We start from the raw sequence: 27,891 nt of genomic DNA on the forward strand, positions 1-27,891 counted from the left end.
AGGGGGTCAGGAGGTTGGTACCAGCAGAGCGGAGGTTGCGGGTGGGAGTGTGTCTGGAGAGGAGGTCAGCCAGGTAGGATGGGGCCAGGTTATGGAGGGCTTTGTATGTCAAGAGGAGGATTTTGTACTGGATTCTCTGGGGGATGGGGAGCCAGTGAAGCTTGTAAAGGACGGGGGTGATGTGGTCACGGGTCCGGGAATGAGTGAGTAGACGGGCAGCGGAGTTCTGAATGTATTGGAGTTTATTGGTGATTTTTGAGGGTGAACCATAGAGGAGGCTATTGCAGTAGTCCAGACGGGAGGTGATGAAGGCGTGGATGAGGGTTTCTGCAGCCGTGGAGGAGAGGGATGAGCGGAGACGGGCAATGTTTTTCAGGTGAAAGAAGGCTGACTTTGTGATCTGTTTAGTGTATTTGTCGAAGGAAAGGGTTTGGTCAAAGATGACGCCAAGATTCCGGATGTGAGGGGAGGTGGATACTGGGATACCGTCGATGTTGAGGGCAAAGTTATGGGTGGATTTTGTGAGCGTTTTTGGGCCAATGATGATTATTTCAGATTTATCACAGTTAAGCTTGAGGAAGTTGATTTGAAGCCAGGATTTTATTTCAGTGATGCAGTTTGTCAGGATAGAGTGGGTGTCGGTGGAGACGGACTTGGTGGAGATGAAAAGCTGGATGTCATCGGCGAAGCAGTGGAATTGGAGACCATGACGGCGGATTAAGTGACCGAGCGGGGACAGGTAAAGGATGAAGAGGAGGGGGCCAAGAACTGAACCTTGGGGGACACCTTGGGGGAGGGGAGCAGTGGGGGATTTGCAGTTATTGATGGAGATGAACTGGCATCTGTCAGAGAGGTATGATTTAATCCAAGAGAGGGCAGTGCCGGTGACGTTAAAGGTGGATTCAAGTCGGGTGAGGAGGATAGTGTGATCGATGGTGTCAAAGGCAGCGCTGAGGTCGAGGAGGACGAGAATGTTGAGGTTGCCAGCGTCAGAGGAGAGGAGAAGGTCGTTGGTGATTTTGAGGAGAGCAGTTTCAGTACTGTGGTTGGAGCGGAATCCGGATTGGAATGTTTCATACAAGTTATTGGCAGAGAGATGATGTTTGAGTTGAGTGGCTACAGCGCGTTCCAAAACTTTTGACAGAAAGGGTAGGTTGGAGATGGGTCTGAAGTTGTTTAGGGTGTCAGGGTTTAGACCAGGTTTTTTTAGAATGGGGGTAACAGCAGCAATTTTGAGGGAAGGTGGGACGATGCCTGTAGACAGGGAGGAGTTTATTGTTGCAATGATAAGTGGAGAGAGAGCAGGGAGGGAGGCTTTGACAAAGCTGGAGGGGATGGGGTCAAGAGTGCAGGTGGCAGTTTTCATTCCTATGAGGAGTTCAGAGAGGTCAGTAGGAGAGATTGGGGAGAACCGAGACAGGGGATGGCAGGACAAGGGGGGGGCAGGTGGTTGGAGGGGGAGCGGGTGCGGCGGTGGTCAAGCTGTTGTAGATGTTGTCAATTTTGCGTTGGAAGAAAGAGAGGAAGGAGATGCAGTTGTCTACTGTGAATGACTGGGTGGTGGTGTTCAGGGGGCGGAGGAGTTTGTTTATTGTCGAGAAGAGTGCTTTTGGGTTTCCGGAGCCAGAGTGGATAATTTGAGAGTAGTAGGCAGAGCGGGCGCGGGAGAGGGCATCTTTGTAGTGTTGTATGTGGTCCTTGTAGGCTTGGGAGTGAACTGTCAGACCCGTTTTATTGCGGAGTCTTTCAAGTTGGCGAGCACGAGTTTTCATCAGGTGGAGTTCAGGGGTAAACCAGGGAGCAGAATGGGTGAAAGAAACTGTTTTGGTTTTTACAGGCGCAAGCTGGTCAAGGCAGGAGGAGAGAGTGTGGTTGTAGTAGTCAGTGAGGTCGGAAGGGGTGTGGAGGTCAATGAAGGGAGAAGTGGACATTTTTTCAGAGAGGGTGGATGAGAATGAGGTAGGTGAAAGAGCGTTTAGCTTACGGAAGTTGATTGTGCGATAATGCCTTGGTGTTGGGGCGGGGATGTTGATGGTCAGAGTGATGGCTAAGTGGTCAGAGAGGGTGAGGTCGGAGCCATAGAGATGGTGCAAATTTAATCCAGTGGAGCAGACAAGGTCCAAAATGTGACCACGGATATGGGTAGGAAAGTCGACATGTTGAGTGAGGTTAAAGCAGGTGAGTAAATCAGTGAAGTCAGTGGTTATTGTGGAGTCAGTGGAGTCCATGTGGATATTGAAATCACCAAGGAGGAGGATTGAGGGGGAGAGGGAACATAGCTGGGTCAGAAAGTAGGAGAAGTCAGACAGGAATGATGGGTGTGGTTTGGGAGGGCGGTAGACGACAGCCATGACTGACTGCGTGTGACCAGAGAGTTTTAAAGCCAGGTGTTCAAATGATGGAGCAGATGAGATGGAGATGAGGTTGGTCTTGATGTCTTGACGGTGGATAACGGCAATTCCACCACCTCGGCCCTCCGAGCGTGGTTTATTGACGTAGGAATATCCATTGGGTGTGGTGAGGTTGAGTGTGTAGTAGTCCAGAGGTTGTTGCCAGGTTTCGGTGAGACAGAGAAAGTCCAGTTTGTTATCCAGGATGTATTCGTTCAGGATGAGGCATTTATTGTTGAGGGACCGGGTGTTGAACAGGGTGAGCTTGATGTTGTTTTGAACAGCAGGGATGAATTCAGGTGATTTAGCCAGGGTTCGTAGGCAAGAGGTGCGATCGTGTGGGTTGCTGTGACCAGGTGCGCTGGGACGAAGAGTGAGAGTGCGCTGAGCCGACCAGAGGACGGGGATGGAGTGACCTGATTGCAAATAAACAAACTTGCGACCGGAGCCACGGTGAATGTACCTGGGTCGTCGGAGGAGTCCATTTGATTTGATGGCAGAGATGCATGATGGGGTGGAGCGGGTATTGAGCAGAAGAAGCCTTGCGGCGGAGTACTTCAGAGCCATGCCAGGCAGGAGCGAAGGGACGAGTACGAGGCCAAGGTCGAGGAGGCAAAGCGGCAAACGCAGCGGCAAACGCAGCGGCAAACGACTGCAGCCGCTAATCAAGACCACAGCGGCAAACAAGGCCACAAGGCCACCAAGACCACAAGGCCACCGGCAAACAAGGCCACGGCCACAAACAACGGGAGCGGGCCTTTCGATTCCGTATTCCGTACCATCAAAAGCAGATTCCGTTATCCAGCCGGAGAACACGCGGCACGTGCGGGTGTGAAAAGGCAGGACAGGTGTGAGATGTCAGGTCAGAAAAGTAGAAGCAGACCCTGTACATCCATCCAGTCGGAGAAGCGGCGAATATGCAACGCCAGCGTCCTCTCGCAACCGAACCCGAATGCACCGAAATGCACCGAAATCTTAGGGGTTTTAGGTGTATTATGGGTCTTAAAGGGTCTTCAGATTATAAAGGGTTGAAAGGATCTTAGGGGTCTTGTACCTGTTGCTGTGTTTGAGCCTGGGGAGTAACTGCTGAAATATATATATATATATATCTGGATTCTTCTGATATCTTTGATCTTTGGTCCTTTCACATTTCTTTCTACTTTTTCAAATATTCTCTTTATTAGTCCCCTACCGGTGTACACCGGAGGGGACTATAGGTTTTCACTCCGTCTGTCAGTCTGTCCGTCTGTCAGTCTGTCCGTCTGTCAGTCCGTCACGCAAAGAACAGCTTTCCGGACTTTTTTTCTAAACTCTTAATGCTAATGATTTCAAACTTGGTACATGGTTTCCTCATGATAAGTTACAGATCAAGTTCGAACTTCAAGACGTTTCGATCATTTTTGACAAAATTATGACACTTTGAACTTTGGGAATTTCCCCAACAGTTTTCCGGACGACAGACTGCCGGTAGGGGACATGTATTGCAGCGCAATACTCAGAATGCTTGTTCATTATAATTCTTGTTTTTTCTTTTATTTTGTCTTTTACTTTATAATTCTCTTTCTTCGTCTGTCTTGGAGAAGTGAATTCTTCTGTCAGGCTCACTTGGCTGCACCTGGATGGGTTTGAAGGTAGTGGAGTAGCCTGTGAAACCCAAATCCTATCCAGGTTCCTCCTGAAGTCTCAGTCTTTGCTCTTTACTTATTCGGGTTCCTTCTGATGACTCCAATGCAGTATTTGTTCTTCCGTTTAATTATGGGTTGTAAAGCATCTTCGGTCTCTATGGGGTCTGGTTTTTTTTTAGGGTTTTTGGGGTTCTGAAGTCTTCAGGGTATTAAGGGTCTAAGGAGTTTAAAGGGGTCTAAAGTGTCCAAAAAGGGTCTAATGGATCTACAGGTCTAAGAATTAAGAGGTTATTGGAAGAAGCTATGCTTCTGCAGGTGGAAGATGCAATGCATGACATCTTTTTAGTTTATTATTTGCAAAATCGAGGATTCCAAAGGGTGGGTTGTGGACACAATATTTTGAAGCAAAGACAGAATTGAGGCATCTGCAATCTGCAATTAGTCAGGCATATAGGTGTAACAATTGTGGGTTTATACGTACAAGCATGAAATTTGGCACAGTCATAGATAATAGTCTAATGAATAATTCCAGATATGGACCCACTGCGAAAACGTCCTATGGTAGCCGTGGCGGCCATTTTACAAAATGGCCGCTTTTAGTCTAGTGGCTAGATAGGGGTCTTGTGCACCCCCCCGAAATATACTTCTCATTGGTGTCTATAGATAGGAAAAAATGTGTAGAAAATGATTTTCTATGTTAAACTCCCATTGTTTAGTCGATCGTCTCTAAGAGAGAAATCCAAGACAGGTTTGCAAGTAACTTCGCTAAAGAGTGACTGCTCTTTATTCTCAAGACTCTACATTGCGTCTCAAACACGAGATGGTGATCTTGCAGAATTTTTCCGCCATGAAAACCAAGCATATGTCCCCCGTCTTTATCTCAGCTTGGGACGTTACGACTGGGAACCAAATCAGATCTATTGGTGTGTCTAGAGAGTTGCGCAGAGGTCAGAGGTGATGCTCCAAAACCAGATACTGACGTCACTATCCTTGACGGGGCAGTGTTGGTGAACGTTCTGAAACCAGTTGCTGCCAAAACCTTTGATGATTATGCGCTGAAAGTATTCTTGCCACACATACAAGGTCACTTGCAAAGAGCCTGTCATGTGGATATAGTCTGGGACCAGTACCGTGACAACAGCCTGAAATCTCAAGCCAGGGACAAACGTGGGAAAGGCATTCGAAGGAGAGTTGACGGATCCACTGTTCTTCCAGGAAATTGGCAGCAGTTCCTGAGAATTGATGCAAACAAAACAGAACTGTTTGCCTTCTTGACAAAACACATCACACATCTTGTATCAGATAAGCAGATAGTCACCACGGATGGTTCAGATGTGACGTGCATTCCCGCACGCGACACCAGTCATCTTGCCCCATGTGACCATGAGGAGGCTGATACACGAATGATGATACATCTCGCGGATGCAGTCCGTGATGGATTTCAGAAAATTCTTCTGCGTACGGTGGATACAGATATAGTGGTATTGGCTGTGGCAGCAACAACCAAACTCAAAATCCAGGAGCTTTGGGTGGCCTTTGGGACAGGCCAGCACTTCAGGTATATTCCAGCACATGAAATTGCAGCATTCCTCGGACCAGATAAGTCACAGGCCCTCCCGATGTCACAGGTCCAGGCCCAGTCACAGGCCCAGTCACAGGCCCAGGTCACAGGCCCTCCCGATGTTCCATGCATACACAGGGTGTGACACAGTCTCGTCATTTAATACAAGGGGCAAGAATACAGCCTGGGATACCTGGAAAGTATTTGACGAATTGACGCCAGCGTTAGTTCATCTCTCCACGGGGACAGCAGACATCTCTGATGACGTTGTGGCAGTGCTCGAGCGGTTCACCATTCTTCTCTACGATCGCACCAGCAATCTCGTCAACATAGACGAAGCTCGACAAGCACTCTTCACGAAGAAAGGACGAGCCATGCAAGCTATTCCCCCTACCAGAGGAGCCCTGGTACAACAAATCAAGAGGGCTGTGCACACGGGTGGCCACTGCTGGGGAAACATGCTCAAAGTTGTTATGGATCTGCCCTCACCTGGGGATTGGGGATGGATCGATCCCCACAACTGGAAACCCCTGTGGTCCATGCTTCCTGAAGCCAGCATTTCATCAAGGGAGCTGATTTGTTGTAAATGCAAAAAGGGTTGCAAGGGACGATGCAAGTGCAAACAAGCTAGTTTGAAATGTACCGCTTTGTGCCAGTGTGGTGGAGAAAATTGTGACGTATAAACAAGATCAAACTGGAACTATCTAGTAATATAAGTTACCGTTACAGTGCTTGGTGGGTTAATTGACATTGCTGGCAACACAAATGCAAATTGTGGTCATTTGGAGAATACAATTATGGCATATATGTGTATCTAGAGTCATTTCATTAGAACATAAAGAAGCATTTGTGTCGTCCGGTAAAAAATAATCGCGGTCAAAACGGCCATTTTGTAAAATGGCCGCCATGGCTACCATAGGACGTTTTCGCGGTGGGTCCATATCTGGAATTATTCATTAGATTATTATCTATGACTGTGCTAAATTTCATGCTTGTACGTCTAAAGTCTAAACCCACAATTCTTATGATGGATACACCTATCTGCTGACTAAATGTGGTGAGGTATCTGCAATCTGATTGCACTTTCTTGTTGATACTTGTGGAAATTATTAATTGAGGGATAATAAAAAACGGATTTTGAAATGGACAATGGTCCCTGGAGAAGAGCTTTGTGATACTTCTTCATTCATCCTTTGGAAACTAAAAAATGACAAAAGTGTCCTAAAAACTGGTAATTATGAAGGGTTACGTCTCAGAAAATGGTAATTAAAGGGGGTAGTGGTGAATTATTGAATTAACTTTGGCCAAGGGGTCAGTAGCAATCAACAACATTGTGTAATTATTGAATTGCTTGATAATCAAGTTATCTGATTGTTTTGGTAGTGGGACCAGAGCCAACATGATCATCTTACTCATGTGTCAAAACAGATGCTTGAAATGCTGAACTTGCATTCTTCCCCTAATACGTTTAACATAGATTGTATGGCAAAACATTATTTTCATTTTAATGTGTTTTAATAACATTTTGATATCCTGGAAAATGCCAAAATTCTGAATTAAAAAAATCTAAGCAATAATTTGTTCCATGTAGTTGCTGAACTGCTTTTTGACTTTACTTCATGTTGCTTTGCCTCTCAGTGGCTTCCTGAGAGTGCCCGCTATGATCTCTTTTCTGGTCGAGCTGATGAGGCTCGTGCCACATTTGAACGCATTGCACGCTACAATGGATCGATGCTCCCAGTGGGTACTTTCATGACCACGTCCGAGCAGGTACAATGGCACAATACATAACTAATATTACAGCTGTTATAATATTATAGGAATGAGATACTCACAATAGTCGAAGACACAACTTTCATGGAAGTGTCTCTTAACTTTGATGTGCTTGCTACATTTGTTCTTCAAATTGGTCAGTAAAATACAAGTTTTCATATTACCGTTTCAGCCACATGTCATTTACTTCAGTCAAGGTAAGCTGTCAGCAGATCGGTTATGGAGCAGCACTTCGAATGTCTGGGCTATAGGGAGGAAGGGGGTGGGTGGAGTTATGAAAGAATTGTCTTCTGTGCATCACAGGTCTTGTACGGAGGTGCGTTGTTGTGAAGGAGCCAGCATGGGAAGCTAAAGAACAATGGTAAGGGATAAGATAAAATTAGGTGGTAATACGACAAAGAAAAACAAAGAGAGGAATCAGGCCTGTTGGGAGGTTACTCAGTGCTGGAAGACACCTGCAGCAATAGTTGGGAAGGGCATGTCAAGAGATATGAGTATTATCAACCACAGCTATGGGCTAGGCAAATATGACGACACACGGAGATTGTGACCTTCAACCAAAGAGTATCTAACAGTACTTTCCTCTTATATGAGCCAACTCCAAAGTTGTCTCTGACTTCCATCCTTCCAATTCCTTTTTCTCTCATCACCAAGACCCAACTCTTTGACATATTGTATCATAATTCTCCTGACTCTCTGCCTTTTTTTTCTTGCATCTCAACTCTTCCTCTGCTTAACTATTAGTGGTTCATCCCTTAAAATAATGATCTCTCCATATTCTGCATTCATCCTCATTTGAACTAACCTCCCATCGGGGGAAGACTGAAGCAATGGCTTAGAGCCATGGTGAGCAGACATGCAAATGCATGTTCCAAAGTCTAGTTCATCCTCAGGCTGGCAGTTGGTGTTGTTTTGTTGAGTAAACGACAATTCTAACATAGCCCATCAAAAGTATTCCAATGGGGGACAGGTCAGGAAACCGAGGTGGCCAAGCAATTAATTGGACCATTCGCACATCCAAGAACTGTCGTACATCCGAGGCATATTGGCAGGTTGCACTGTCTTGCTGGAAGAAGGTGCTATCTGAAAGATGTAATCATCGTAATTCAAGAGGAAAGAAATACTGCAACATTGCAAAATACCATTCACCATTGACTGGTGCTTCTTCAAAAAAGAAAGGATCCAATGATGCCTGACATCCTGAGAGACATTGATTTTTGGTCTCTTTCATGTTGCCAGATTTATTTAGGTTTTGGTGCCCCCAAATGTGGCTATTGTAGGTTTTGACTTTGCCATTGATGTGGAATGTTGCCTCGTCAAAAAAATTAAGAACTGGTCAGGAAATGGAGGGATATTGTAGATTCAACAACAATAACACAACATTAACTAGATGGCACTTGTGGAGGGATAGTCACCCATAGTCTCGTCTCACGTGTTCATTCTGAACAAAAATACCATCGTTAACTGAACACGCTACTATTATGGCACACTGCTATCGTGGTCCACCTGGTTTCTTGGCATAGGTTATGTACATCATAAATTTAATTCTTCACTCACATTGGGACATAGATCAGATATATGAAGTTTTGGATTTTTCTAATAAGAATTTGAATTCAACCAATTATGGCTGTTATGCCACTTCTCCAAAGATGCCATCGCTATCACCCTATATACCGCATGGGGAGTTGATGAAATATAAAAAGTTTCCATTTTTTTTGTTGAGAAGTTTCGAACAAAATGTTGTCCTATTTTTTCCCTTGAATCCAATATGGCTGCCATACCATGTAACATATGATGTCACAGTTAGCAATAAAATAATCTCCAAGGGGAGGCACTCCTATATTTAACGTTTTGCATCAGTCGGACAAGTGGTTGCAGAGAAAAACATTTTTAAAGCGGAAATATATAGATGCGGACAGACAGACACAGATAGGGGCATTGCAACAGTCTTGCATCCCCTTCGTGGCAAGACCAACAACATCAACATTTACACCACTATGTGAATTATGCTTTCACATGCCATTTACAGTTTGTCTCTTTCACATGTATAACCAGAGTTATTAAAGTTAAAACAAGTACAGATACACTACTCACAATAAGTTAGGGATATTGGCAGGTGCTTCGGTGTGGTTGATTTTGTGTGTTAATTATGTTGTTGTTGGTCCTAATTCTATGGTTATTAATGAGTGTGACAAAACACAGCATTCTTGATTTCAATACCTTAACCCTAACCCCTATAAAAAAAAAAAAACTCACTCCTACAATATCCCTAACTTATTGTGAGTAGTGTACATTCAAAGTACACCACCCCCATGTCAAATAAATAAATATCCTCCAGCGTGGCATTGTCGGAGCACCTGCGGTGCCCGGTGATACCGCCGTGCAGCTCATAGAGACTGAATTTGGAGGGAGAGGTGTCCAATAATTGATTGATCCATTGCATAATTAAAATAAACAAATAATGATCATACAATATTTTCTTAATCAATTGGCTAATAGCATACCGAAACCACCAGTGCTTCATCCGAACTGTAACTTTTTGAAAATTAAGTCATTAATAGAAATAAAAAATTAATTGATTAATCATTAATCGATTAATTGATTAACCAATAAATCCAAAATATCCTTTATAGCCACATCACTTGGTCACTGTCGTGTCCGAATATCAGCTTCCGAGCTCAAAAGGTGCCTGATATATTGCTCAGATGAGAAAGAAAATAAATGATTAATAATGAAAATAAATAAATAATAATCATAAAATAATTAAATAATGAATCAATTGGCTAATAGAATACCTAAACCACCACTGTTTAATCCGAATCTGTAACTTTTTTATTTTATTGATGAAGTCATTAATCGAATAATTAAATAATTAATCGATTAATTGATTAACCAATAAATCAAAAATATCCTTTACAGCCAAATCACTTGGTCATTGTCACGTCCAAATATCAGCATCCCAATTCAAAAGGTGCCTGAGATAATGCCCAGAAGAGAAAGGAAATAAATAAGTACTTAATTAATCGACATTAAGTAACCAATCAATTAATTGATTAATCAAAAAACAAAAAATACCGTTTTTGCCAAAGCAGTTGTTCACTATTGTGCCGAAATTTCAGCTTCCTAGCTCAAAGGATGGCTGAGATATCGCCCAGACAAACAAACAAGAAAACAAGAAAGAAACCGGAGTGAAATCTGAGTACTCCCTTTCAGCGCGCGTCATTTCCGGGCCCTCTTCGGTGCCCGGCAATGACGTCATGCAGCACCTAGAGATGGCATAAAAAAGGAGTGGTGAACAATACAAGAATAAAATGGTTAACGTATCCACCATTAAAGATGAAAAGGTACTGCTGGTTTTAGCCTCGGTCAAAAGATGTTTCACAAAGGGCACAGCTCAAAACGTTAGCATCTTTTCATCTTCAGGGTGGATAAATTGACCTTTTTTCTTATTCGACTTCCAGCGAGGTTCCCTCTGGAATCCTAATGTTCTCGTAAGGATCATCATTCTTCTAAGCAAAATGTTAGGGAGACGATTCCGAAAAAACCGTTATCGCTACCTTGCTCTATGAAACGTTAATTGATTATAGACACTTATGTGAATTAGTGCTTGATGATTTTTTTTTTAACTTTCACCTTTTTCAGCATATTGGATTTAACGAAAAACTTTAAAAACACTTCTCCGAAAGCTCTGAACAAATCGATGCAAAATTTTAAACATATGATTAACTACCCATGGTGATAAAAGTTTGCAAAAAAGAATGTTATCAGTCACGTGGTTTGGCGGCCATGTTGGATTTTTTTTAAACCTTTTAAAAATCCTCTTTTTCGAAACCGCCCAACTGATCGATATGAAACTTTACAGATAGCAATGACTACTGATGAAGAAAATTTCTTGAAAATTATGATGTCATCCATCATGTGGTTTGGCCGCCATATTGCCTGGAAGCCTATTATCACTGCTCACAGTTATAGTTTTTATTCTGTTGTACCACCCACACAAACCGCTGGTTCTGTGCTTAAATTGGCAACTACATATTAAAGTTTAACACCCTGTATGTTTAAACTAACGATTTACAAGAAAAATGGATATTTTCGTAACAACATTTTATTGGCTAGTGATAAGTGAACGGTTATTTATTGGGGACAATTGTATGTGGAATTATGTATTCATTTTCTGATTGGTACTTCTTTCCAGTATTATATGTACCATGTATGCCATAAAACACCTCATATATTACTCAGATGGAGTTGGGAAAAATTCAAGACTTATTTGTGCCACAACAAAGACGAACTACCTTAATTCTTTGCTTCGGCTGGTGAGTTGCTTCAGAACTTGTCCTCCTATGGGCTACAGCCATATTTTCCCATAATAAAGATTTAACACAAACTTTAAAAAAAGGTCTCTGAGCTGAATGTAAATATTGCAAGACACAGGAACTCTTATGAAAACTTATCTTATTCTCCACTCCACTCAGCTCCCCAAATATATTTTATTCATTATAACTGCTCAATTGTTGTCACCTATATTTTATAGCGATATCTATCTATAATTCCAGTAATCTCTGTCTGTCTGTACGTTTGTTTGTCTGTGACCGCTGTTTCTCGACAACCACGGGTCCGATATACTTTTAACTTGCCAGGTATATTGCTGGGGACCCGAGGATGTGCCTTTTCAAGGTTTCATATTAATCGGACAATTACTTACCGAGCTATGTCCAAAAAACGATTCAACCAATCAGAGAGCAGCGAACGATCGCGTGTGCCGAACGTGGCGGGCACACTCTGCCTCGGATGGCACATTTGAGAGCGTATTCATTTATTTCACGTTTGCAAACTATGTTGGCGTTAAACTATGTTTTACAACTAATAAAAACGAATTTGCGATTCATTCGCTTTCCTGCGCGTTTGTGCACGCGATGGCGATTTCTTTACCAAACTCCGGAAGCCGTTCGCTTTGGACCAAACCATTGCATGTAAATAGAGGGGGGGGGATTGTCACCACTCGCAAGCCGTTCGCTTTGGACCAAACCATTTCATGTAAATAGAGGGGGGGGATATAATTTTAGATATAGATATAGTACGGGCATGCCCTAGTCTATCTATAATTCCAGTAATCTCTGTCTGTCTGTCTGTACGTTTGTCTGTGACCGCTGTTTCTCGACAACCACGGGTCCGATATACTTTTAACTTGCCAGGTATATTGCTGGGGACCCGAGGATGTGCCTTTTCAAGGTTTCATATTAATCGGACAATTACTTACCGAGCTATGTCCAAAAAACGATTCAACCAATCGGAGAGCAGCGAACGATCGCGTGTGCCGAACGTGGCGGGCACACTCTGCCTCGGATGGCACATTTGAGAGCGTATTCATTTATTTCACGTTTGCAAACTATGTTGGCGCTATGTTGGCGTTAAACGATGTTTTAAAACTAATAAAAACGAATTTGCGATTCATTCGCTTTCCTGCGCGTTTGTGTACGCGATGGCGATTTCTTTACCAAACTCCGGAAGCCGTTCGCTTTGGACCGAACCATTTCATGTAAATAGAGGGGGGGGATTGTCACCACTCGCAAGCCGTTCGCTTTGGACCAAACCATTTCATGTAAATAGAGGGGGGGGATATAATTTTAGATATATATATATAGTACGGGCATGCCCTAGTACTGTAAATTCTGTAAACTTTACTGTACACAAATACCAACCATGTTTCTGCTTATTCCAACTTCATCTAGACTACTTTGATTGAAAATTTTAGTGAATAAATTTTAACCCCAATAGAAAAATGGGACAATGGTTTTATTTTCAGATGCTGAACTACGTGATTACTGCTTTCCAATCTTATAAATTGCCACTGAATATTTTTATTGGTTGAGAGCACAACTTCACCTGGCCCTTCGTTGTCCCAAATGTCCTCTAAAACGTGGTGTACATGAGCTTTGGAGCTGGGCTGGGGGAGGGGAGGCAGGGGAAAGGAGGGGAGGGGGTTAAGGTAAGAGCACACCATAATTCGCAAATCCACGAAATTCCAGGATTGCAAAAATATAACAATGTATTATAAAAGACACTTCACTTTACAAACACTCCAAGCATGCATGATTTTGTGATTCACAGCAATACGTGATTACCCACATACACCGACTGCTATAATATTTTACCCTAGTACAGCATGCAAATCTCTTGAGCTTTTTTTTTACAGGCTCTAAGTCTCGAGGAGGACATGCACCATAAATCATGCACACATATGCAGACAAATACATGAGACAACACCAGACTTGACTTTACCAAAACCACAGCCACTGAGATTGGGGGAAGTGACGTCATTTCTCAAAGCACTCTGGGCACCAGTGATGTCATCTTTATGAAAATATATTTTCTCTACGCACTCAATGGAGCAATCAAGCCTTAGATTATTGTACGCCGCTCCTTTCCTATGCCATCTCCAGGCGCTGCATAACGTCATTGCCGGGCAATGAAGGGGGCTCGGCAATGAAGCACGCTGAAAGGGAGTAGTCAGTTTTCACTCTGGTTGTTATACACCGCTCCTTTCCTATGCCATCACCAAGCGCTGCATAACGTCATTTCCGGGAACCAAAGAGGGCTCGGATGAAATGGTGGTGGTTTAGGTATTCTATTCGCCAATTGGTGAATTATTTAATTATTTTATGATTATTATTTCTTTATTTTCATTATTAATCATTTATTTATTTTCTTTGTCATCTGGGCAATATCTCAGGCACCTTTTGAGCAAGGAAGCTAATATTTGGACACGATAGTGACCAAGTGATGTGGCTATGGAGGATATTTTTGATTTATTGATTAATCGATTAATTATTTATTGATTAGTCACATAATTATTTATTTATTTTCAATGAATGACTTATTTAATTAATTTTCTAAAAGTTATAGCTTCGAATTAAGCACTGGTAGTTTAGGTATGCTATTAGCCAATTGATTAAGAACATATTTTATGATCATTATTTATTGATTTTAATTATGCAATTAATCAATCAATTATAGTACACCTCTATCTCCCAATACCCTCTCTATGTGCTGCGCAGCGGTATTGCCGGGCGACCCGGCAATGCCGCGCTGTAGGATATTTAATTATTTGCCATGGGGGCGGTGTACTTTGAGTGTATCTGTACTTGTTATATTCATTTTTTGTGCAGATCAAAATGCTGTGACATTAAACTCAAAAGACATTTGAGAGACATTCAGGAAACCTTTCCTCTAAGGCCTTTTATGCCTTTTTTTATTATTATTATTATTATTTTTTTGTATACTGAATCGAGGCTCGTGAAAGAGCTAACATTTATTTCACAAACAAATCAACCAGACAAACAAAATATACAAAAGAGGGAGCGGAAGCCAAGATGGGGAGAGAAGGGGAAGCACACAACCACAACATTTGAGAGCAGGGAGAAGTGTGGGAGGGAGAGGGCTTGGGGGCAGGAGGCGTGGGAAGGGGAGGGGGGGGGGGGGGGGCCTTGCCACATAATTTGAAGTTGCTGCTTCATTCCCTTTATTAGACCCCTACCGGTGTACACCGGAGGGGACTATAGGTTTGCACGCCATCGCTCCGTCCGTCAGTCCTTCAGTCTGTCAGTCCGTCAGTCCGTCAGTCCGTCACGCAAAGAACCGTTTTCCGGACTTTTTTTCTAAACGCTTAATGCTAATGATTTCAAACTTGGCACATGGTTTCCTCATGATAAGTTACAGATCAAGGTCGAACTTCACGACGTTTCGATCATTTTTGACAAAGTTAGGCACTTTGAACTTTGGTAATTCTGATAATTCTGATGATCCTTAACTCAGTGCCATTTTAAGTTTTAATTTCCTTTTAAAACCAATTTCTCTGCAATAATAGGACCGATTGAGATAAATTTTTCACCATATGATGGACTCGGTCTGTAGAATATTTTAATAGTAATTATGACGTCACAGGTCACGTGGTTTGGCCGCCATATTGTTTTTCGTGAAAACACGAAAACCCCTTTTTCTCTGCAACGGCTGAAGAGATCGAGGCCAAACTTTGCAGGCAGAATCGCATAGCCATGACGAACAAAAAAGTCAGCGAGCGTGACGTCATGCGTCACATGGTTTCAGAGTTATGACGTTTTTAAGCATGAACCTTTAAAACCGAGCTCCTCCCTCATTTTTTATCCAATCGAGGGGAAACTTCACAGATCTGTTCAGCACTAAAATGTCCTTTTGGAATTTGCGATAGGGCACGTGGTTTGGCAGATATCGTTAATTAAACAAAAATATTTTAAAAATGGATATCTCTTGAATCGCTAGTACCTCAGACCGTGAGTTGGTAATTATATAATTCACACAGTGCAATACGTGCATGCTGCTCCACGGAGCGACCTTGCGGTCTTATCAACGAGGCGAGGTGTGACACACGTGTCTCAGCATACCTCAGATCAAGTTTGAAAACCATCATCAACCGTGCATAAATTTGCATATTCGATCATTTTTGACAAAGTTATGGCACTTTGAACTTTGGCAGGGGACATGTATTGCAGCGCAATACATGTCCCCTACCGGCAGTCTGTCGTCCGGGAAACTGTTGGGGAAATTACCAAGGTTTATTTACCCACAGGTTCTGAATCGTTCCCAATCGCTAATTCCCTCAGGATGGGCTCACCTGTGATTCGCACTCGGGACTTCGATTTATACACCTTGCAGACAGGTCAGCAGAAGCACGACAAAAAAAGTTGTTGATAAAGAACCTTTCGAGTCGCTAAATATCAGTAATTTATTATATTTTCCGGTTCACGATCAATGATCGATGTGTATATATATGTTGCTCGGCTAGGCTCCGCCCCTCCCGAAAGCGCGCGCTGTCGTGCTTTTGACGTTCGCGAGACGAGGCTGAGGGCGCGCGGTGCGGCTTGAGGAGAACTCTAGAATAAACAAGAGATATCCATTTTAAAAATATTTTCGTTTAATTAACGATATCTGCCAAACCACGTGCCCTATCGCAAATTCCAAATGGACATTTTAGTAGATTGACATGCTGAACAGATCTGTGAAGTTTCCCCGCGATTGGATCAAAAATGAGGGAGGAGCTCGATTTTAAAGGTTCATGCTTAAAAACGTCATAACTCTGAAACCATGTGATGCATGACGTCATGCTCGCTGACGTTTTTATTCGTCATGGGTATGCGATTCTGCCTGCAAAGTTTGGCCTCGATCTGTTCAGCCGTTGCAAAGAAAAAGGGGTTTTCATGTTTTCACGAAAAACAATATGGCGGCCGAACCACTTGACCTGTGACGTCATAATTACCATTACAATATTCTACAGACCGAGTCCCTCCGATTGGTGAAAATTTGATCTCAATCGGTCCTATTATTGCAGAGAAATTGGTTTTTAAAGGAAATTAAAACTTAAAATGGCACTGAGTTAAGGATCATCAGAATTATCAGAATTCCCAAAGTTCAAATTGCCATACCTTTGTCAATAATGATCGAAACGTCGTGAAGTTCGAACTTGATCTGTAACTTATCATGAGGAAGCCATGTACCAAGTTTGAAATCATTAGCATTAAGAGTTTAGAAAAAAAGTTCGGAAAACTGTTCTTTGCGTGACGGACGGAGGGACGGCGTGCAAACCTATAGTCCCCTCCGGTGTACACCGTAAGGGGACTAATAAGGAGAGAATGTCAATCTCATACGTAACCAGCCTTGCCTTTTGTTTAGAGTCCCCATCCTCAACCGGGAGGAAAGTGTGAGAACAGCCACATGTGATGGCCAATCCAGGTAGTTAAAACAGGTCCTCCCTCGATCAGCTCAAATCTTGCAGTGAGGACCCAGGATGCAGTTAGGACCCAGGATGCAGTTAGGACCCAGGATGCAGTTAGGACCCAGGATCCAGTTGGGACCCAGGATGCAGTGATGACCCAGGAGCGAGGTCCCGAAGTGATGGCGTTTGTTCTAGTGCTGGAGCAAAATCTCAAGCCAGCCTTACATTGCTGCTGCTAATCACAATGATCAGACAATAAGCAAGTTTGCGTGGCATTGCTATGGAGACACCATGAAATTAAGTGTAAAAGGGTAAAACTACTCTGTGTGGCCTAAATGAGACTGTTCTACATTCCAAAGAGCTGCACAAATACAGCAGGACAAGGTCGTCACATTTATCATGCAGCTATTGTTAACAAGATACCAAAGGTAGACATTATAAAATACCAAATTGATCTGTGTTAAAACCAGGAATCAGGCAAAGGTAATTGTAATGATATCAGTAGAAACGCAAACAGATATTCTGGATTATCCCAAACTAAAAGGGGATCTGAAAAGATCAACAAAATTATCTTTTCGACCAAAAAACATTCTGGGCTGGGAAAGAAAAAAAATTTGGTGAGCTTAATTTTTTTTTTTAAGTCATGGAGATACAGTATGTTGGATTCCAGGCAATTTCTTGACGTTTGAATGTGGTATCTCCTTCAAAGAAATTGCCATAAATTGTACGATAGAATGTAATATTATTAATATTTTCAGGTAAAAGACATATGTTCATTAACTTTTATAACTGTGTAATCATTAAATTATGATACAATTCAAGGGATACTTGGTATAGTAATTGTAAAGGAGTTAATGTTGTTGTGTGGTGACTTTAATAGCCAAAGTACCATTTGGGGTCACAATAATACAAGTAAAAATAAATGATATATATATATATATATATATATATATATATATATATATATATATATATATATATTTTTTTTTTTTTTTTTTTTTTTTTTTTTTTTTTTTTAATATATATTTATATATATTTATATATATTTAAGATTGAATTGTGTATGATTGTGTAATATAATAAGATATGTGAATAATTGAATAAGATTGAATGATCTTTAGTAAAATGTTGCTCGCACGTGAAATCAAGGCAATGGTTTGGTTATTTGAACGTTAATATCTTGGATCCCATTTCTTTGGCAATGGTACGCAGACTGACTGCTTCCCTCTTTTGGGCCACACAATCCTGCTCTGGATCTGTGCACAGATAGCTGATATTTTGATTGCCTCCTCCCATTACAACCTCAAAGAATTCCATTGGAATATTGTCAGCATCTGGTACTTTGCCATTTGCCAGCTCTTCCACGGTTCAACATTCTATCTTTTTTTTAGTTCAACAACTACCTTACATTCTATCATTTTTGGTTCTTGCTCATATTTTCTTTCTTCATAGGGTGTCATCATATGGTTACCTCGTTTGTATAAAGTTTCGGTGTCATCCTTCCCTATTTCTTTGACCTGTGTTTCTTCTGTCACATATTTTCCTGTTCTACTCTTCGGGCCACCTATTCCAGACCTAAACATTCCTGTGATCTTCCTGATCTTTTTAAAAAGGTGTCTTTTTTTTTTTTCCTCCTCTGTTGCCACTTTCTATCTCTATGCATGTCTCTTTGAAATATTTATCTTTGTCTTTCCTTGCTTGTCGTTGGAAGTCAATATCCAGCCGCTTAATGCCCTCCCTTGATGCACCTTTGGTTTTCATCTCTTTACCACTGCCACCGAAGGTGGACGTAGGTTATGTTGGCACCCTTGCGTGTCGGTGTGTGATTGTTTGTCTGTGAACAGGACATCTTAAACGTTATGGCCGAATTCGGACGAAACTTGGTGGACAGGTTGAATGTGTGAAAAGGAAAAATTGATTCGATTTTGGTGAGGTATAATCTTCGTCATTCTTCACAATTGAGAGATCAGGTCAAAACCGATATATATATAGCACGATATTTCAAAAAGTTGAGGACAGGTTATGACAAAACGTGTATGCTTTCCCCTTTTATGAGTTGGTTCTGTGACGAGAACAAACTGGTTAAATGTTGGTTGACTGGATGCAGATCCGGCCGTCTCGGTGGGATACAAAATGTAAACTGTTCATCCAGGAAGAGGTATGCTCCCTACCGAGTGCACTTCTCGTCTTCTGTCTGCAATATATATTGCCCTTTCTGACAACCATTTAGTGTCCCTAGGATTAGGCTGCTCCCCACACAGACGGGGTTTCGCAATCGTGTGCAGAATCGTGCACAACTGTGTGTGTGTGTGTGTGTGTGTGTGTGTGTGTGTGTGTGTGTGTGTGTGTGTGTGTGTGTGTGTGTGTGTGTGTGTGTGTGTGTGTTAGGATACGGCAGCATGCATGACCGTTATATATGACATTATATAATAAGTTATATGACCAGCAGCATGCATGACCGTTATATATGACGTTATATAATATGTTATATGACCGGCAGCATGCATGACCGTTATATATGACGTTATATAATATGTTATATGACCGGCAGCATGCATGACATGAAAAAAACCGTTATAGGTGACAGTTTGAACATTCAAAATACAGTTTGATCCAGAGGTAGGTGGTGTGGTCATGCTCGCTGGTAGATATGGTTTATTTAAGGTAATATGTGCATGATTTAATGATATTATCATATTATAGAGTGTGTAAGGAAAGTTATAAATATATGATAATACATTAAATCCTATAGCGAGTAAAGTTGGAATAAGTGATGTTGCATTGATGAGCTGACTGACTGCCTGGACGCAACTGAGGTTGTGGATCTACTGATGTACCATCTATTGATGTGGATCCATGATCGAGGTTGTGGATCCGCCGTTTGGAGAGGTCCTGGGCTGAAAGGATCGAAACCTCGAGGAAGAACGGTGCCCAGCTGAGGATTTGTGCAGTCGGGAAACCAGTCAATTGCTTACAGATTAAGGTTCTTACTTTAGTTAAGGGGACTATGTTTTGAGGTTTACAATTTAAATTATGTTGAATATGGGATGTTGTGAAATTAACATCATTTACAACAATCCTTTAAATTATTTCTATTTAAGTTTAGGAACAACCAATACTGTACAATTAATTAAATGCATTTTTAAATAAGAATTGAAAATCATAAGAGATAGAATTGTGAGAAACAAAAGTAAAAAAACAAGGTGTGTGTGTGTGTGTGTGTGTGTGTGTGTGTGTGTGTGTGTGTGTGTGTGTGTGTGTGTGTATGTGTATGTATATATATATATATATTATATATATATATTGTTACGTGCCCCTCCCCAAACCCCCTGGTCACGGTGTACCTCCGAGCCCCGAGAGGAGTCACCGCAGAAAGATGTGTTATTCTGTGTCAAAGATCAATCGTGAAACCACACCAATTGTTACCAACAAACAAATATTGTATTAAGGTCACACAAGAATAACAGTACAACAACAATAGTAATCAATTGTACAACCAATATATATATCCTATGATGGTACCATCAGGTTCGTACAATAAAACTCACTGTGCTCCAAGTGAGCGAAAAGAATAACATTCCCAATGTCTCTATTCCCGCATCAAGCCAAAGTCGTATATCCGGCATCAGGCCAAAGTCGATCCACTCCAGTGATCGTCCGTACGATGTCGTATCGAGACCAGAATCCCGTTGGGTTGACAGTTACACTGCCAAAGATGGGCGGAGGTGTCCTCGAGAAGCGACGGGGAAATCACACCTTTAGGTATGGACGTTTGATGGCTCTCAATCAGCGAACTGCAGATTTCCCACTCCAAAAGCCACGTTACACACACACACACACACACACACACACACACACACACACACACACACACACACCAGATTAACGTCTAAATGCGGTGAAAATGGTTGAAGCGGTGAAAAACTTGAGCGAAGCGCAAAGCGCGCGAGTCAAAATGGCCGAAGGCCCGTTCTCGTGGCGTAACGGCACTACGATGATTCTCCTCAGAATCAACCGCAAAACCTGACACGCAGGTTGATCTGTCACAGCGATAACAACTCTGTCGCAGGAATCCCTCTCCTGGGAAACCCAAAGTTCACTCGTGACTCTCGTTCAGCAACGTTCGCTCAAGACCTCAAAGCAGCTAGGCTTCTTGTCCGACTCACTCGCTTTGCCTTTTCTTCCTCCTCTTCCTCTTCATCGTCGTCCGGTTCCGGTTTCATTTAAAACATTAACTTTTTACCTTTTGAAAATAGTAATTTCTATTTCCCTTACGACAACACTAATAATAGTACATGGAATCAAAAATGTTTACAGTGGATGAAAACCACAACAACGGAAGTGACGAATCCGTAACACTTCCCCCTCTCAAGAAAGAAAGTTTGAACATCGTGAAAACTTTCTCTGCAGGCAAAAACTCTTTTAACAAACAAAAGTAAAACTCACTCCAAAATTATCAATTCACGTGAGCAACAATAATTAATGTTCCCCAAAATAAAGCAACAAAACTTCCAAACAACCTACAGATATTTCCCAAAGTTAGTTCACTCTGGACAAAGCATCAGCAATGAAATTGTCCATGCCCTTTACATGCTCAATTTCCAAGTTGAACTCCTGCAAAGCCAAACTCCATCTCATCAACCTCTGATTTTTATTTCTCATTTTTCGGAATGAAGGTTAAGGGGTTGTGATCAAAAATCCAAAGCAAAACAAATCTATTGCACTTTTTGAAGGAGACCGAGCTGAGAGCCAGGTTTCATGGTGGTTGGGTGGTGAGGCCTGGCAGTATTCACTGCATGGACGCATTTAGGAACGTGGAGTTCACGGGTTAATCCGTGTAGGAATCTTGGCGGCTCGGCTGCTCCTGAGCACTCAGTGCTTCCAACTCTTCTCTTGATCATAAAAATCATAATCACAGTTGTAGAGTCGGGTGCTGTAGTCACGTGAGTAGCGGTCCCCACCTCGGCGACCACCGTAATAGTCATCCCGTCGAGAGTTGCCAAAACTGCGCTGCTGCTGCTGGGAGCCTCCGTAGTAATCACGAATGCGGCCGCCACCAAAACTACTACTCCCACCCCGGGAGCCATAGCCACCCCTGCAACTACCTCCACGTTTTCCTCCTCTGTAGCCCCCTCGACGCCCATGGCCTGCCTTCTCTACTGTTATGGTCCGACCATCCAAATCCTTGCCATTCAAATCCTTTTCTGCATCTTTGGCATCCTTTGTGTTTTCAAACGTGACAAAGCCAAACCCTCTCGACTTTTGTGTCTCCCTGTCTTTTATCAGCAGCACTTCCAAGAGTGGTCCATATTTGCCAAAGATAGAGTCCAGAACATCTTCACTTGTGTCAAAGTTCAGTCCACCTACAAAGAGCTTGCCAACATTGCCTCCATCCATGACTTGTGTGTGCTGACACTTAGTTTCAGGGTACTCAACAAGAAGTGTCTGTGCAAAGCGTGACGTCGGTACCTTCTCCTTCTCTTCAGAGCGCTTCCTACCCATAGCACAAGTCGCGGCACAGGATGGAAAGATACTCGGAATCTCCTGCTCTAACTGTGCGATGTTATTTTCCATTTTTTTTTTTTTTTTTTTTTTTTTGTATACAAGATCGAGGCTCATGAACGAGCGAACATTAATCACACAGAAAGACAAACAGACACATAAAACAAATAACATCGGGAGCGGTAGACAAGATGGGGAGAGAGGGGGAAGGACACAAACACAACATTTGAGAGCAGGGACCGAGAGACATGGAGACATCGAGAGATCTGTGGGAGGGAGAGGGCTTTGGGGGGGAGGCATGTGAAGGGGGGGGGGGGGGTGGGAGAGGTATAAACATATGGACACTGCCAGGATTTCCAGGAAAGAAGTTGGAATTTCAAACAAGGTGGATCTGGGGTGAATTAGTGGGGGTAGAAAAGATCAAGGTTTTGGATGGGGGAAGATAAGAGATGGTGGTGAACAGCTGTTTTAAAGACCTGGAGTGAGGAGAGGGATTGAAGGGAGTGTGGGAGTTTGTTCCAGAGGCGGGAGAAAAGAGGAATGAAAGAGTGAAGGTGAGCAGAGAGCCGAGATTTCGGCAGTTTAACCATCAGAGGGTTGCTGGCAGATCTTGTGCGACCTGTAGGAATATTTGGGGGACAGAGCACAGAGAGAGCTGGGGGAGCAAGGCCGGAGAGGAGTCGGTAGAAGACAGAAAGACCACCTACCTGCCTGCGGTGAGTGAGTGTAAGGCCCTCAGAGATAGCTTCATCGCGGGAGATTCCAATGATTTTGAAAGCTTTGGATTCAACAGCGTGAAGCCGAGCCAGGTGTGAGGCAGGAGCACCAGCCCATAGGGGAGAACAGTATTCCATTGAGCTGCAGATGAAAGCCTTGTATGTGGTGAGGAGCTCAGGTGTGCCGAGGAAGGACTTCGCACGACGGAGGATGCCCAGTCGGCGACTGGCTTTGGAGGCCAGCTTGGAAATGTGGTTTTCCCAAGAAAGATCATGGCAGATAGTGAGACCCAAAAGCTTGAGCGACAGAACTTCTTGGAGAGGATTGTTGAGAAAGTCGATGGGAGGGTTGTCCAGTCGATCTTTTCGGACAGACATAGTAAGAGAGTGAGATTTGTCAGGATTGAAAGACATGTTCCACTTGTTTGACCAGTCTGTGATTTTGTCCAGGTCTTCAGAGAGTGAGGAGGCTGCAGACTGCCGATCTGAGGGAAGAGGAATGGAGCGGCAGAGAGTGGAGTCATCAGCAAAGAGATAGAGAGGATTTTCCAGAGAGTCGGAGAGATCATTGATAAAGACCAGAAAAAGCACAGGGCCCAGCACACTTCCTTGGGGAACTCCAGCCTGAACAGGAAGGGGAGATGAGAGAAATCCATTCAGGGCCACACGTTGACTACGAAAGCGTAGTCTATACTAGGCTTTTCAACAAACATCGGATTACCAGAAACTTGACCACCGGCCAAATCATTCCCGATAACAAAAGAGATTCCCTTTACAGGAAGAGTGGCTTGTAAACCTACGGTGACTGGTCCTGACACCAAATCAGACTTCAAATGGATGACATGAAGTGGAGCTTTAACATCGCCACCAACCCCCTGTAAAAGAACACTAACACCAGTTGCCGTCTTCTCTGACAATGGCAAAATGCCCTCAAGCATCAAAGATTGATGTGCTCCTGTGTCCCTCAATACCCTAACAGGTCTCTGGTTCGTTAAGTCTCCATCCAGTGACACAAACCCCTCTGAAATAAAAGGTTTGTAACCCTCTTGAACAAGGTCGTTCTCTGATGCTGTAACTTTGGCATGGGAACCTTGACAAGGCACTGTCCTCCAAGGACGATTTCTCGCATTGGCCAATGCATTCGGAGTTGTACTAGTCTGACTCCGCTCCTGATTTTTCCTTTTCAGGGCGTAACATTGGGACATCAAATGCCCAGGTTTCTTGCAAAAAGCGCAAGTAGGCCCGGAGGAAAAACTCGAGGTCTGCCTCGGGCCCCCCGGAAGATAAGTCTGTCTTGGAACTGTAGTCTTCTGATCCCTAAAATTCGCAGTATCAGATTTGTCCCCATAGTCATCTCCATGCCGCCTCCATGAATATTTGTTCTCCGCCCCTGATTTACCATAACTCCCCTGGCTAACTCTAGGCGGGAAGTTAGGTTTGTGGAACCCCATCCTGTGTGTCAAGGCATAGTCATCTGCCACGGTTGCTGCCTCATACAACTCTGGTACTTTCTTTTCATCCAGATGTACTTTAATGTCCGCGTGGACACACTGTTTGAATTCCTCCACCAAGATCAATTGTCGCAACAGGTTGAAGTCTTTCCCAATCCCCTTCGAGTCACACCACCGATCAAACATGGTTTCCTTCATTCTGGCAAACTCCACATGGGTCTCACTCTGCCTCTTCCTGGCATTCCTGAATTTTTGCCGGTAAGCTTCAGGGACCAATTCATAGGCTTTGAGAATGGTTTTCTTCACTATCTCATAATCTGCACATTGGTCAATCGGTAAAGCCGAATAGATATCTTGAGCTTTACCCACCAGAACACTTTGCACTAACATAGTCCAGGACCCCACGGGCCATTTTAGCATTTGAGCCACTTTCTCAAAGTGTAAAAAAAACTTGGCTACCTCCTTTTCATTGAAGGGTGAAACCAGCCTCACATGCCTACCAACATCCCAAGTGTTCTGACTCGTTGTCGAACTAGCCGGCATGGATACTACTTCTCTCCGTTCTCCCAGTAATTCCAGCTCCTTGAGTTTAAGTTCCTTCTGATACTCCATGTCACGTTCCTTTAACTCCTTTTCGGCTCTCCTTTCCTCTGCTCTTTCTTCTGCTCTTCTTTCTTCTTCAGCTCTCCTTTCCTCTGCTCTTCTCTCCTCGAGTTCTCGTTCCTGTTTTGCTCTTCTTTCCTCGAGTTCTCGTTCCTGTTCTGCTCTTTCCTTTTCTGTTTTCCTTTCTTCTGCTTTTAACCTTTCCTGGCTCTGCAGTTGCATCTCCTTTTTCCAGAGCTCCACATTTTCTTTTTCCTCGGGTAACCAATCCAAGGCTACCTCTTTCCATGTTCCTTGTCCCACCAGAGATTCTACCACCAATGTCTGCATCTCTGCTTTCTTCATATTAACTCGGACCTCCAAATTAAAATATTTGGCCAATATCAAGAGTTCCGATCTTTTTAACGCTTGGAACTGTGCCTCATTAGGGGACGCCGCAAACTTTTCTGCGTCAAACACCATGGTGACTATTAGTAACACCTGTTAACCTTCACACAAAAAATTTCAAATTTTTTCTTTTTGAAAAATTTGGGAGTTAGAAAAATTCCAAATTTGGGAATTTTGGGAATGTTCAGGAATTCTATCCCGACGAATGTTAGGGAATTCTATCCCGGACGAGATTTTTGTCAACAAAGACGAGCCCCCAATTTCTGTTATGTGCTCCTCCCCAAACCCCCTGGTCACGGTGTACCTCCGAGCCCCGAGAGGAGTCACGGCAGAAAGATGTGTTATTCTGTGTCAAAGATCAATGGTGAAACCACACCAATTGTTACCAACAAACAAATATTGTATTAAGGTCACACAAGAATAACAGTACAACAACAATAGTAATCAATTGTACAACCAATATATATTTCCTATGATGGTACCATCAGGTTCGTACAATAAAACTCACTGTGCTCCAAGTGAGCGAAAAGAAGAACATTCCCAATGTCTCTATTCCCGCATCAAGCCAAAGTCGTATTCCGGCATCAAGCCAAAGTCGATCCACTCCAGTGATCGTCCGTACGATGTCGTATCGAGACCAGAATCCCGTTGGGTTGACAGTTACACTGCCAAAGATGGGCGAAGGTGTCCTCGAGAAGCGACGGGGAAATCACACCTTCAGGTATGGACGTTTGACGGCTCTCAATCGGCGAACCGCAGATTTCCCACTCCAAAAGCCACGTTACACACACACACACACACACCAGATTAACGTCTGAATGTGGTGAAAATGGTTGAAGCGGTGAAAAACCTTGAGCGAAGCGCAAAGTGCGCGAGTCAAAATGGCCGACGGCCCGTTCTCGTGGCGTAACGGCACTACGATGATTCTCCTCGGAATCGACCGCAAAACCTGACACGCAGGTTGATCTGTCACAGCGATAACAACTCTGTCGCAGGAATCCCTTTCCTGGGAAACCCAAAGTTCACTCGTGACCCTCGTTCGACAACGTTCGCTCAAGACCTCAAAGCAGCTAGGCTTCTTGTCCGACTCAATCGCTCCGCCTTTTCTTCCTCCTCCTCCTCTTCGTCGTCGTCCGGTTCCGGTTTCATTTAAAACATTAACTTTTTACCTTTTTAAAATAGTAATTTCTATTTCCCTTATGACAACAATAATAGTACATAGAATCAAAAATGTTCACAGTGGATGAAAACCACAACAACGGAAGTGACGAATCCGTAACTGTGTGTGTGTGTGTGTGTGTGTGTGTGTGTATGTGCATATATATGTGTGTGTCAGTCCTATATATGTGTGTGTGGATGTATATATGTGCATATATATGTGTGTCAGTCCTATATATGTGTGTATCAGTCCTCACTTAATGTTGTAGTTACGTTCTTGAAAAGCGTGACTTTAACTGAAACTACTTTAAGCGAATCCAATCTCCACATTGGTTCCAGGGAAAAGTTATATCGTCAGATAAAAGTCATTATTTACATATTAGACGAGACAATGTAAAAGCTTCTCGGTGCATTTTTGGGTAAAAGTTGGGAACCTCACTTGTTAACATAAGTAGGGTATGCTGAATTTGATTAACCCGGTTCCCAAGTCGAATTTTGATTTTTTGACCTTCTAATTCGCATTAAAAAATGGCCGCCAAATTGCCATTTTTGGACAAATTCTTTGAACAAGCATTTATATATCATATATATGCAGTACGTTCAGAAAGTATTCAGACCCCTTCACTTTTTTCACATTTTGTTATGTTGCAGCCTTATGCTGGAATCGTTGAAATTAATTTTTTCCCTCATCAATCTACACTCAATACCCCATAATGACAAAGAGAAAACAGTATTTTAGAAAGTTTTGCAAATTTATTAAAAGGAAGAAACTGAAATATCACATTGACATAAGTATTCAGACCCTTTGATATGGCACTTTAAATTTAGCTCAGGTGCCTCCCATTTCTCTTGATAATCTTTGCGATGTTTCTACACCTTGATTGGAGTCCACCTGTGGTAAATTCAATTGATTGGACATGATGGGGAAAGGCACACACCTGTCTATATAAGGTCTCACAGATGGCAATGCATATCAG

At 42.8% G+C, this 27,891-nt stretch overlaps 1 protein-coding gene across 10 annotated transcripts in view; it reads left to right on the forward strand.

The window, feature by feature from the left end:
- LOC137414398 (synaptic vesicle 2-related protein) overlaps positions 1–27,891 on the forward strand; it is a 314,148-nt gene that overhangs the window by 123,430 nt on the left and 162,827 nt on the right. For all 10 annotated transcript variants that reach the window (XM_078780584.1, XM_078780583.1, XM_078780582.1 and 7 more), the window contains 2 exons: positions 7,215–7,346; positions 11,592–11,665. In XM_078780584.1, the coding sequence (XP_078636710.1) occupies positions 7,215–7,346; positions 11,592–11,665 (206 nt within the window). The remainder of the gene's footprint in view (positions 1–7,214; positions 7,347–11,591; positions 11,666–27,891) is intronic.

This window comes from Myxine glutinosa, chromosome 6 (genome assembly GCF_964187855.1).
Source record: "Myxine glutinosa chromosome 6, kmMyxGlut1.1, whole genome shotgun sequence".
Lineage (NCBI taxonomy): Eukaryota > Metazoa > Chordata > Myxini > Myxiniformes > Myxinidae > Myxine > Myxine glutinosa.